We start from the raw sequence: 14280 nt of genomic DNA on the forward strand, positions 1-14280 counted from the left end.
GGCCAAAGACTACGCATTGTCACATGGTGCTGCCACCTGGCGGTAGACAAGGTACCTATGCGCCCATCCTGCGCAGTGCGTGGAATTACGCCATTAAAACAATAAAGTGTAATTCTTTATGATACGCTCCTCGTAGTTTTACAACATTCTTCCTCCCCCGGAGATCCACCCGGAACTTTTCGGGAAATACATTCTTTCTTTCTGTTACACTAAGCACAGGCAGCTCATTGCTGCAATGCAACATTTTGTATACAACTCCGGTTTTGCTAGCAGCTGTATACCACTCCCCCTTTCTTTCCTGACCTTTCTTCGTTCGGATTTCTATGCTATGCACAGAACAGCGTGAGGTGAGAGAGAGATGAACAATCCCTCAATTTGCAATGATGTGTGGCTTGATCTCAACTCCGTCACATGGTTAGGAATGGAAAGATTGCAAGACTACATGACGAAGAAGATAGTCAGCGCAGCAATTCTTTGTGCAAAGCGAGTCTCAAAGCCCACTGATCCAAGCCATAAGAGCGTTTCTGATTTCTCTATCAGCATTACGGAGGTGTGCACTTTGCAATTTCGTACATGTCATGTGATCCTCATTTGATGCGCTTCTTGGATAGAAACCATGTTGTAAGGAAGTAAATGGAAGGTGATGTGGGCCGGGAACATTTGATGTCTTGAAGAAATGGCGTTCAGTGAATGAATATCATAAAAATTAATTTACATTGCACATTTATTTGGGTGTGCACGTGTGAGTGTGCAAATAGGCAGCAGTCGTTACTGCCCCCACCTGTTGTACTGTCACCATGTTGAACCAAACAAGAACACTAGAAATGTACACTTTGAGCATTGCCTGAAAAAACACAATTAACACCCACCCTAAAAGAAAAGAAAAAAAAAGAGGAAAAATAAAGAAGAAAAAGAGAAGCACTGTCTGCAGCAAATTTGCCCTTCAATGATTCTTATTGTACAAAAATAAAATACAGGGTTCAAGAGCTCTGAGGGGCAGGCAAGGGCTGCCAAGTGGGTTTATTATTTGGTACATGTGGTCAGAGCATTGAGTCTAGAGTCTGCTACATCTCCAACTGTCCTCGTGACTCCCACTGGGATGGAAGAGTTCAACCCCCTCCCAACGCTCGCACCCCTATCGTTGTGATTATGATTCGCCCTCTCTTGGTTCGAGGATTCTACCGTCAGGCTATCCTCACTCTACGAATTCTTAACTTCCCTTCCTTGCGGGAAAACCTGACTGACTCGGTGGCTCAGGGGTTAGTGCTTTCATTTGGAAAAAAATCACCATGTTCAGGATCTACTCCCATCACGAAGTCGAAAAATAGAACCAAGATAAAAATAGGTGATATGAACCTGTCACTAACCACACCCATCTAATACACGAAAGGAGAGGGTGCAGGGGGGGGGGGTAGTTATTCACTGGCACCACTGGGTACTAAATGCAGCTTACTCACATGATAGTCAGATGCTATACATCCCGGACCAACACAATTCCTACAAAGGTGACCTTATGGCTGTAAGCTTAGCCCGCGCACAATGATTTTCGCAATAAAGTTAATCTTGTTTTCAGTACAGTAAGATTTGAAATTTCAAGCAAAGTATCACAAAGTGTGGTTTTGGACTAACAGGTTTCTTGAACAATTACCAGAAACAATATATTTATAGAAGGCGATAAAAATATCATTAACTGTTCAAGAGGACCAACAGCTTGCAAAGTCCTGGAATACTGCACAGAAATCATCCGGTGCATTTGCAACATTATCCATCATCAGGAAAGATGGAAGATGTAGTTCAACTTTTCAGTTCCTAATTTTGAAATCTTTAAAATTAACGATAAGAAACAGACTGGTGACAAATAAACCTTCAGGCTTTTCTCAGCCTCTTGCCAACTTCGTCAGGCAAAGTGAAGATGTGATGAGAACGCTCACAATTAAACAGCGTTTTAGTAAAGCTTCTGAACAAAGTTCTGTATTGCCATGCTACTTTAATAATTCCTTTGAAGGAGTTTAAAATCAAAAACATGTATTTGGCAATATTTCACATCTAAATGCTCTAAACATATTCATACAAAATTACAAACATGGAAATAGCTTTATAGATATTGCAATTTCTATAGTATCAGATGAATCATGAAGATAGTCCTTGACTCAATTACAGATATTTCTATTTTCACTTCTAAACAAGCATATAGTTACAAAGAATGTTGTTTTGAATAATCTAACATTAGCAATTTCTTCAATTTGTAAAGAAAAATAATGCACATAAAATAATGGCATAAAAATACTGCATTCTATCCCAAACTTTAAGAATCACCGGTCAGTAAATATACTTCACAGTCTCATCAAATGTTTATGCACAATGCTAAGTTTCATATTGAATAATACTTGCAGGTATAAAAAAAATGGAAACATGTAACAGTTTGAAATGTACAGAACTTGCATGCTAGGTGGACAAAATTCCTACGGGGAAAAATTAAGATATAAAAGCATGCAGAATTCCCTCAAAGGGTGCATCATGGAGCCACATATCTATACTGGAACTGAAGAAAAGTATGCTGAAGACAGCTCACAGAGCACAGAAGATAATATTAGTTCACCACCAACCTCACTAATCCCTGCAAAGTGAAAGATTATCACAACACGACAGTAACTTCTACAATTAGTACAATAAGATGCTGTTACAGCCACTGCATGAATAAATGTCACACACAGCCGACTTTCAGTTAGTAAAAATGATTTTAGTTTCTTCAAAGAGCACAAAACAGAATTAATGGCGGGATTAAGATCAGTGGGGTGTTGCCATAATTAAGTTTTCATGGCCACAGAGTTTTGACCATACTTCCACATAAAGATGTGCGCAATTCCCATATGAATCCTGCACCGAGATCACAATTCACAGAATGTGGCAAGATATCGGGTAAAAAATCACAAATGGAAATAGCATTCCAAATGGTAGTTCCTTTCAATAAAATTCCATCGGGAACTGCAAATTTTCAATATTATATTTTAACAAAGATATTCTTAATGTGTCAAAACCTTCATCTATGTTATAGCACACTTCACTGCTGAATACGGATAACTTTTGCTTACTATGAGTTTTGCAAAAAAAAAAATTCGGGGGTATTGAAAATTAATTATTATTTAATTAGAAATGTGAAAAGATGTAAAACGATCAAAAAACATACTGCATATTGTGGCAAGTCAATATCCCTAATGACAACAATGTATATAACTTTAGCCAAAAGGTGTGGTAGTCCATGTATTTGACTTTCATGTGGGTGATCTGCATTAAGTTCCTATGGTGCCAGAGACTGCTTCTATGGAAAATCCCTCTATATAACTACAAGGGGGCAACTCTGGGAACATATGTGGCACAGATCTTACACTGAGACTGGGCTCAGTTTTGTATTTACGTTCGCTTTCAAGTTTCAAGGCAGAGTTAAGCATGGGTGAGAAATCATGCTCCTCTGTTGTACATCAGAACACTGGTTGCTTATACTCTCAGATCTATAAACAAAAAGCATAAAACTAGGTGACTTGTCTAGTGGGGGAGGGGGGGTGAAGGCATGACCCCTCTTCCCTGTGGATAAGATTTCCTAAAAAAAAAAGTGTTACATACATAAAATGGTAAAATATGATACTGATGACTATGAACATAAAATATGATATATTTGCACTGTGATTCAGAAGTAATGGTGCAAAAAGAAAGACCTGTAGCAAGAGTACTAAGAATGGTAAGTGCCCAATCACGGAAGGGAATTGAGGTGCAAGGTCATAAGTTTTTATTTGTGTGAGGTACTATAGCTAAATGCCGTTACGAGCGCTAGTGGCACAGTCTCGATGGCGACATCGAAGCATGAGAAAGTATCTTTCGTATTGGAATTTGCTCGCACAGGGTCTATCAATACTTTCAAATCAGATTCAGTATGTGTGCACCGCATGGAAACCACATGCCACAAAACCTTGAACTAAAGCAGTGCATCTCTGAAGTAGTGGAGTCGATTTCTGAGGATACGCTGGGACGTGTCTGGGCAGAACTTGAGTACCGTCTTGATGTGTGCCATGTCACCCACATCGAGCACTTGTAATGATGAGATATGAAACTTGGATAATTGTATTTTCATTTCATGTCTATATGGTTGCAGTCTCTCACTTCATTTCTGAATAAAAAGATTTCATTTTACACCATTACTTCTGAATCACCCTGTATATTACAACTGCAATATAATTGTGACATTCTAACATTTATATCCTTCGGTGCATTTCTTTAATATAACATTTGGATACTAATATTAACAGGAATTGCAGTTAGGATTAGCTCAAGTTCACATTTGTTTTCGTATTTGCTCACACTGTATTGATTCATCCTTGATTAAAAAAAAAAAAAAACTATGAAATGAGATTTCTTAACCCTGGATTCCCCTTTTCTTAACTAAATATGGATAACAGCAGTAATAAGCCTTTATTTTATGATGCTAACTTACTTGTCAAATTAACAATGTTTGCACTTTGTTTACTTCCACATTCCATTCACCTGTCGCATTCAAAATCATGTGTGAGTGCATACATAAACTTGTGCATTTCAACACATTGTGATAGAAAATAAGTGCTCTACACCCACTGTGGTAAATGCAAATATATTAATGAAATAAATGCCATAAACAGGAAGAATGATAAATTCAAGACCAATGTATACAGGAAACTCAACTACGAAACACAATACATCCACAAACTTTCTGGTCACGCTGCATGGCAAAAAAACAACATTTGGATCAACTTCTTCCAGAGTGCCATCAGCCTTACCTCATAACCTAAAGACCTGCATACTGAATTCGATCATATCATCTCCCTTGGCATCGACAATGGGTCGGTCCTCAGCCGACAGGAACTCCTCCACCTCCTGGATACTACCAAAAGAAAAATGAACCAGCCACACCCCCAGAAAAAAAAGGATAAAAGAAAAATGGATCGACCTCCCCAGAGATCCTCACCTGACCAAGAAAATTCAAAAAGTTCTAACAGGGCAGTTTTTCAAGACAGTAGACCAAGCCCTTCTTTCCATTGCCTCCCACCTAACCCATTTCAAACAATATTACACCAACCACAATACAAAAAGTGTCGTCTACATGATCACCTGCACTTGTGGAAGCAAGTATGTAGGTATGACAAAGTGCCAACTTCATGATAGGCTCAAGGAGCATGATGCTGACCACCAACTCGGGAGGATAAGTACAGGCCTTTCCTGTCACCTTATAGACAAAAACCATAACACAGACTCTGCCAAAATAATCATGCAAGTGAAATCCACCTTGGAAAGGTTCTCAAAAGGAACCTATGCAATATTGACCACTCCCGCTGACCCCAACACTAACCCTGGAGCCCTCAATAAAACCTGGCTTCCCGCTATCAGGAATATGCACACCCACCCAACCTGCTCCCCCCACATGACAAGAAGCCAAGCACTGGCCTTAAGCGTTCACAAAATAGCCCACCTGTGCTCGCGAACAAACGCCGTTCCACTGAAGCAGACGACGAGACTGAGAACTGATGCCTACAGTGCCAAAACCCCAATACGTGGTCAAAGTAGACCCATGTCAGAATGGCGGAAAGTGAAAGGACCGCATCAACTAGCTCTGCTAGAGCACAAGCGGAAGGAGGAGGAACCACATCACCTCAGACAACAGAGTACACGCCTGACGAAGCCACCAGACGGGTGGCGAAATGAATCGCGAAGAAAATTTGCGCTGAAAATATGAAAAGTAAGCTTATAAGAGTAAGTTACCTATCTCCACATAACTGCCAAATAGATATCTTTAGATACAATGTGAAACAATTACTGGAAAACTATGATATTTTGTGCAATATACCCTGTAAGTTTATACAAAACCTTGAGGTTTAAGTTTAAATCTGTCAATCAGCAATTGTTACTTTTGTACCAGTCAGCCACAATTAATGTTGTCCTACTCCGAGCCCTGTGGAGCTCATTTGAAGCGACGGATTGCGCTGAAACTCGGTATAGAGGATATGGAGACCATGCGGAAGCAAATGCTGATGGAAAAATAGTACTTCAAATTTTCACCACCAGATGAAAATGTGGCGCTGAAGTAACAATAGCCAGTAATTTGAGTTTATGTCGGTACAGCAGTGTTCAATATGCAGCTTTTCATGTGAATGACCCTTTGGAAGCCTAAGACAGTGTGATCAATGGTCATACAAACCATTTCCCAGAATGTTGTTCACTATTCATCAGAATTCAGCACCACATTTTCACCTGGTGGTGAAAATTTGTACTATTTTTTTTATCATCATTCGTTTGTGGTCACCCTGTATGTATACTTTTTCACAAGTAACATGGAACTTATGTTTTAAGAAAGGTAAAACTACACAGGTGTCTTGTGTAGAAACATCGACAAAATACAGCAGCACACCTAGTGGTTCATCACAAAATGGTACCAAAGCTATTTTCGACAAACAGTTGGTCAGTCAATTAGTCTGTTCCCCTCCCTTCCCATGCTAAAAGGGTTAAGTTTATTCAAAAAACGTAAAATTGATCTGTACACAGAATGTCATGATTTCATGTTACAGTTCTAGCACTAGGAATTTCGTAAGGTTACAAGAAATTATCAATTTAACACCATATTTCACACAGAGTGTAACAGCAATGAAAATACAACACCCAAAACGGTGCTCAAGAATACAATGAATATTGACCTTCAATAAGTTCTTACGCACCGAAGGGGATATAAATGGTACAAATTGCAAAGCCACACTCTGAAGAAAGAAAAAAAGGCAATGAAACTACATAATAATTTCATAGAATATTAACATACTTGCTATTCTGTACAAAGATATTTAACAATTGTGATGAGAGTGAGATTAATAAATGTCTGGCAAGTGAGATGATTAAATTAAGTGGAGTGACGTTAAAGAAAAATTTTATTATACTCTGACTTACCACAGCAGCAGCAAGTTCTGCTTCTAACATCGCCACAGTGTCTTGGGAACCTGAAGAAGTGTCTTGCATCAGAAGAAGCTGAAAGATAAAATTACATTACTAATATATTTAGATATGACTGCGAACAAAAACTGCACGAAAAAATTAAACGTATAAACTTATTAGAATGAATTACGTCAGTTTGAAATCCAATAATCAGGATATGTGCACTTTTCATTAAACTATATAGGGTCACTCAAAAGTTATCTACACTTTCGCTGTAATTTTGTTTAGGTCGGCCACACTACTTTCTGGGCAAGTACCTCATTGCTTTAGTGCAGTGGTTCTCAAACTGTGGTAAGCATACCCCAGGGGTATGAACGACTTGAAGGGGGCACGCGATCAGCTCGGAAGAGAAATGCCGAGAATGCCCACACGACAACAATGTTGCTGCTGGTGTGTAGAGCAGACTTCATTGTTTCAGATTTCATAGCTTTATCACTCAAAAGAAAAAAGGCTGATTTTGCCAGTGACACACTTATCTTTCTTTCACATATTTTCAATTCTCTTTTGAAATCTATAATACACTAAATTTAGAGCTGAACCTCTGCTTGAAAGTTTCAAGTGCCCAACCAGACGTCAAGAAACTGGGTCAGGCTATGCAGACCTCGCAATAAAAACTAAAAAAAATTGTGCTTGACAGTTTTGTTTACAAACTTAATTTTGTTCTTTACTTCTTTTCAATAACTCTGGAAAAAAAATAAAAAAGTGTTTTCTTTACTTCTCAGCATGCATGTCCACATTTTTATTTCTGTAAGTACTCATAAAGATTGCAAACGTAAGAACACTCAATAAAAATAATAAACGTAGGATTGTAATGTTTATTTGTTTTCCATCTTTCCACATATAGCCTAAATGCCATTATGCTCCATTGCAGATACACACCTGTAACATATCAAAAACTCCCCACCAATATCAGGCAGTGAAAAAAAAATCCCCAAACCGACTATTCGTAGAAAACCTATGGTGGGACTACATTAGACATTTAGTTATGACTAAAGAGTACTATGAGAAAAGAGTTTGAGAACCGCTGATAGTGCATATTGACTATCGCTCATTTTCATTTCTTATGGTGTCATGCATAACATACGTACCGTATTGGCCCAAATATAAGCCGCACATTTTATCCAAATTACAATTGTGAAAAATTAGGATGCATCTTATATTAACGACCTTAAAAAAATTACGACATTTCATTAAATCATATGCTGTTAAAAATGTGCTGATTTCTCATTTTGAAAATAAGGATAATGCAACAATAGCATTGTAGAAACTGGCCACATTGCAGATACCATAATGTTATCCAACATTAGCATTCTTCTTTGAAACTGGAATAATAGCATTGTTGTTAACAGAAAGCTACCTTTGAAGCAGGTATAGCACACAATTGTAACCTTAATTTTTCAATAATGATTCGGTATTTTGTATGTACTTATGTACTGAATTTATAAAACGTGCTGACTACACGTCACCCAGTAACTGGTCAGATAATGTCCCACCTCTGAGATCATCAGTCAGTAGGTAGGCAATGGCAGTCACAGGTTATTAATACTTTTCACTACCAACATCAATACTATTGGCATCGATATTGGTACAGCCCCAATTGGAACCATTACAAAATTGGGAATTTACGTGAAAATTAATTCAAATGTGACAATTAACAAACATTCCAGTGTTGGACAAAAATCACAATAGAAAAAATCTGGACTTAAGCTTATTGGTTACAGTGGGACCTTGATCTTACATTTTCTAGGGGACAAAGCTGAAAAAATGTACAATGCAGTAAAATGTAAAATCGAGGAAAATTTTATTTTGTTGTGTATTTTTGTGTTGGGACCATAAAGTTTGAATGTATAATGTGGGAAAATGTAAAACCAGGATTCAACCACATACAGGCAACCCAACAACTGCAAGAAAATTTAAGGATGTATTATTCACTTGCATGGAAGAACTAGGAACACAGTGACACCTACCTTGCTCTTGCCATTCTGTAGGTCCTCTTTCAGCAACAGGCATTCCTTTGTCGACACAAAGAGATCACTTTCCAATTTGTTCACTTTTGCCAAAAGCGTGTCGTCCCTTCTCTTCTTCTGCATTTACAAAAAAGAAAGAGAGAGAGAGAATTAACACTACAACTAAGTTAAAAAATAACTTAAAAATAAATTCAATCTTGTGGAGTGTAGTTGTTAATGCTCAATCAGAGACTTCCAGGAAAAATCCCCAGTGGATGATTTAACCCTACGTTGGTCGCGCATGGTCTCTCGTTCCGGGTGCGTGATTTTAATATCGTTATTAATCAATGATTGATTTGTTAACACCATCCTTCATTGTAGCTGAGTTTTCTGAGTTTTCAACCTTCCTCTTTTACACTAACATTTTGATTTCACTGTTAGCAACATATTTGAGCCGCTAGGAAGGGTTGCCCCTTGCTGTCTGAGTCCATGCATGGGTGTAGGCGTATCTAGTTTCTATCGAAAATCTGAGATGCTGTTTCATGCCTGATTAACAAAGAGTGCCTTTTTATAATTTTATATGAAATATTTCTCACACGATCCATAAAGGGTTAATTGTCCCACCTGACATACTCCACATGGTATTTAAATTGATCGCTATTTTGCATCTTTATCTCTCCTCCACAATAATATGGATCACTTCTTGGGTAAAGAACAATAAGAAAGACACTAACACAGTATTAAAAAAATATTGAACATCTGACAGTCCTGTATAATGAATCTCTTGACCTCTAAAAAAATCTTGCAACTCACACCACAGTCATGTAGGATCACTATGGCCATAAGCGTAACCTAGCGAGGGCAAGGGAGGCACTTGGCCCCCAGAACAAAGAAATAAAGAGTAATTTTCATGGTGTCTCAGATGCAACAATTATTTACTGTTCTCCCCACAAGTAAGCTATGTCCATGAATATGACTTATTGTTCAGGAAAACCCTTCCTCATCTTAATTAACTAAGTTCTCCTTGTGCAGTAAAATCGAAATTCTGACATTACTGTCTCCAAACAAGATTTTGGTCCATTCCATGTCGTTTACCAGTCGTAACAAGTCATCCATTGTTCAGGTTTGACGTATGAAAACATCGAGGAACAAATAGTTTCTTTTCTTTCCCTGCAGATGGCACTAAAGTTCACCTATCTGACTGCCAACTGGTTCAAACTGTTTATATCTACTGTCAATAGATGGCATCTAAGAGCAGTTTTATGTTAGCACCACTCTTTTCTGCCCCTTGTGACTAAACATTATGACCAAGATGGGTGATTCAAACATGGAAACTTCAGTGGCGAGACAAAAAATTGACCACTTAATATCCTCAGCCACCAAGCTGACAATTGCTTTATTGGGACCATGAAGAGGTCACAAAGTTGATGTAGCCCCATTTCTTATTGACTCTACGATTGTTATGGTTGAATGCTTGAGATCGTATCATGCCAAAGGTGTGACTCGAACACAGGACATCATAAATTGCTAAGCTAATCTTGTCATGAACGGGGTCCTGCTGAAGCATTGAAAAAAGAGCTTCTTAAAAGCAAATCACGCCAGCAACTTTCAGTGAAGTTGTAAAACTCCGTTGACACTGCATTAGGCTGGAAGAATATGAAATAAAGTAAATCAGAGTTATTCACAGAAATCGCCGCTGGCAGGGCACGCGATCTAGTCAACGGTTTTAATGGAAAAAGTTCAAATTCCAGTTAAATAGTTCGTGTGAGAATATCTCACTCTCAGGCCGTCTCTGAAAGGTGCAAGACCGTACTTGAAGCGAGCATACTTCGAGAATAGTCTCGCAATGCAGTCTTGAAGTCGTGGACTGGAAGTGAAGATCTTTCGAACTGCACTTCAACTGCAGCACCAAATACGATCAGTAGATATAACTGAGGACACGTTAAAACGACTTTGACAGTACAATTCAAACTCAGTATCAGCACAATAGGTAGCTAAGGTGCTATATTGAAAAGGAAATTTAAATTTACATATACAGATAACTTTATAATTATTATATTGATAAAAATAAAAAAAAACTAGAAACAACAAAAATTACAATATCATCAAATTATGCAATTATTTACAAGAACATTTATATGTAGAAAACACTTCTTTACTGTCTCCTTGCGAGGCAGAGCAAGTCCTTCTCTAAATATTTGGGCATGCGTCAGTTCTACATCTGAGCACACTCAACATGTCAGATTCCTCAATCAGGTCCACAAGATGGCTTCCTTCAATTTTCAAAACTTCACATTTGGCTTGTTCACATCCAAAGTGCAGAAAATATTACACTCACTTAGTCTTATTTCTCATAAGATTCTCATTTTAGATAATGCAATATTCATTTACTAGCTAGTTAATGCTGATGCCAGCAGATAATAATTTCCAGCTCCCAATTATTAAACTAGGCACTTTACACCAGTTCCAAATCTTTCCTTTTTCGTTATACAGATTATTCCATTATAAAAGCATTTTCAAGCTTCTGTTATCAACAAAATGTCTCTATATAGTTTAAACAAACTATTAAAGATTAACTTATCAAGTATAATCTCTCAAAATATCCAGATTTTTAATGATATCAAACCTTCATCAATAGTCACATTTTTACTTATACACCATCCATCTTGAGATCTATTTAAAAGTCACAGACAACTAGTATTAGTGCAACTAGTTCAAGCCAGATTTTTTAGTTTGTCCATAAGTGCTTAACAGCTTGAATGTTTGTGTTGTAAATGTACATATTTGCTCTGTTACAGCTATTTTACTATGTATATCACAATATACTTATCTAATGATTACAATTACTATTTTTTGAATGTTGGTACAAAATACCAAGTATGACATCATATTAAACATTGAACAATTTTAAAGAGTTGACCTTTGTATATAAACCTTGATGTCAATGCAAATGTACATAATTTCAATAAATTTAATTATAAATTTGAATGTAACTTATCTTGCTTGCCTGAAAGAACACATATGATTGAAGATATTTGTTTTTTCATATTGTCAGTCAAAAATAACTGTTATGAATATGAATTCAGAATATTGCACAATTTGATAATTTTGTCATGATATACAAATTGGCTTTTTTAAACATCATATTTAATGAAATTAGTTTAAATAGTAATTTCAGACACTTAATTGCATTATATGAATAAAATTTTGAGCAATCATATGACTAAATTATTATAGATATTGCACAAATGTGGAACTTTGGACTTAGCCTAACCATTTTCAAATGTAGTTATGACAATGTATTATTTTTATTGTCATACTGGCGCTCAACAAGGGACGAACCCACAACAAGAGATCTGAGCACTACTAAGACTTTCAACATATAATAATTAATATAATGCTTCTATATTTACAAACTGTTTTCATGTTCAGCATTATAATCAATTGAGTGTAACTGAATTTTTGTTTTCCAACAATACAACAAGGACTTGTTCATCATGAACCAATACAGTGCAACTACACATAATGAATTTTTTGTACATAATAATATTGAAAAACAAAAAACATCAAGTTCGACATACCAACAATTATTATCCAGTAAAGTAACCATTTTTACATAAACAATGTACCTACATAACATTATTATTTATTATCAAACAATGAAGCACCATTCAGAACTTCATTCTCAACCTGGGAGTATAATTTCTATATTAATTTTTATTTAGCCAAAAAATATATTAATAATAATTTTTTACATGTAGAGTAAGTTACCTCTGATCTAAATTTCCCATTAGGAATTGATCCATTCATCTAGCAACATCGGCTAACAAGACAAAAATGTAAGTCCCTGCATCGAAAAGCAAACATCCTCAGATTTACGGAGTGCTGAATATAAGATTTCTTACATTGCAAATGAATTCATGCAAGAAATGTATAAATTATGATGTGTGCACAGAAATTATAAATCATAAATAATTGTTGTTCCTGAACTCGCAGCGTCACGGCTCGAACTTACTATTCAGCCCTTTGTGAACACATTTTGGAGCCATAATGCATTCTAGCATTCTTAAAGGAAACAACTACTTGACTGAAGCTTGGATCAACACGTGAATCACTTTGCTCTTTGTCAAGTTCATTTCTATTTGAGCCTACGATTCAATTCTTGGAATCTTTGTGCTCTAGTAAATATTTTTCAAGCTAAAGCTAAATCTTAGCATTCAAAATTATTATGCACATGCCATCACATTATATTATACATTTTTTTTTTTTTGCATTCCAAAATACACATAACAAAGAATATTTGTTACATTAAATTTTTTCACCGTTCAACACAACTAAGGATCAAGAAATATGATGGAAGACCAATGTCGGATCATGAAGATCAACTTAAGGCAAACTCTACAGAGGAATACTTCATACCTGAACTAATGTTTCAGACTCAAAGAAAGAAGCATGAAAAGTGAGAAAATTTTGACATTAACGGCTGACAAAAGAAAAATTCTGCACAAAGTACTGTGACTCACAGTACCACCTTTAACCCACATCCTAAGAAGAAGAACTCAACCAACCAACCCTCATGGGTATGGTTGTGGAATGAAGCAGTATCTTTTGTCCTTCAAAACAACAAAATAAACAACATGTTCGCATAAGCAATTTCATAATGCTAAAATTAATATACAAAGAACGAAAAAGTAAAGAACTGAGGTCTTATATACCACCCTTGACACTCAGTCAATAAGAAACTCCCAACCAACCAACCCTTAGAGTTACTTCACTCTGTGGATGGTAAGTATAGATTAAATTATCCTGCAACAATATTTCAGGATGTATGGCAAATCAATCTTTGTTAAAATTAAAAAGCTTTGAAAGTCAGATGGGTATACAATCATAATAAGTTGTCAGCTTACATGTGGTCAAATGTTAACACGTGTGCCCAAATTACCGCACCTTTATTGCTAACAGTGTATTCCAACAGAAGAATCAGACTGCTGAACAAAGTGAATAAATATGCATGAACCCCTTTATTAATATTCCGTTACTTTACCTAGACAACAGGTTACCATCGGGTGTGAGTATTCTAACTACTCTCCCTACCATCACCGTGCAATCTGAGATAAACGATATTAAATTCCAAATCATTATATTGAACCATATAAGGCTTGATGCTCCGAGACTTTTCTGTGTTTGGATGAAACCTGTCTTCGGTTTCTTCAACATCTCCTTATAACACTTCGAAGTCGACATGTCTTTACTTCACATGATATCGGAAGCATGTGAACCTATCCTTAGGCCACAATGTTATACTTGATGTTCACACAGAACAAAGTAAAGT

At 36.7% G+C, this 14280-nt stretch overlaps 1 protein-coding gene across 1 annotated transcript in view; it reads right to left on the bottom strand.

Moving 5' to 3' along the window:
• Positions 1-14280, bottom strand: part of Tango1 (transport and golgi organization 1) — a 75700-nt gene that overhangs the window by 29159 nt on the left and 32261 nt on the right. The window contains exons 7-8 of the mRNA XM_083137590.1: positions 8970-9086; positions 6958-7035 (exon numbers count right to left, since the gene is read on the bottom strand). Of these exons, the coding sequence (XP_082993716.1) occupies positions 6958-7035; positions 8970-9086 (195 nt within the window). The remainder of the gene's footprint in view (positions 1-6957; positions 7036-8969; positions 9087-14280) is intronic.

The sequence above is a fragment of the Lepisma saccharinum genome, chromosome 16 (genome assembly GCF_977018435.1).
Source record: "Lepisma saccharinum chromosome 16, izLepSacc3.1, whole genome shotgun sequence".
Lineage (NCBI taxonomy): Eukaryota > Metazoa > Arthropoda > Insecta > Zygentoma > Lepismatidae > Lepisma > Lepisma saccharinum.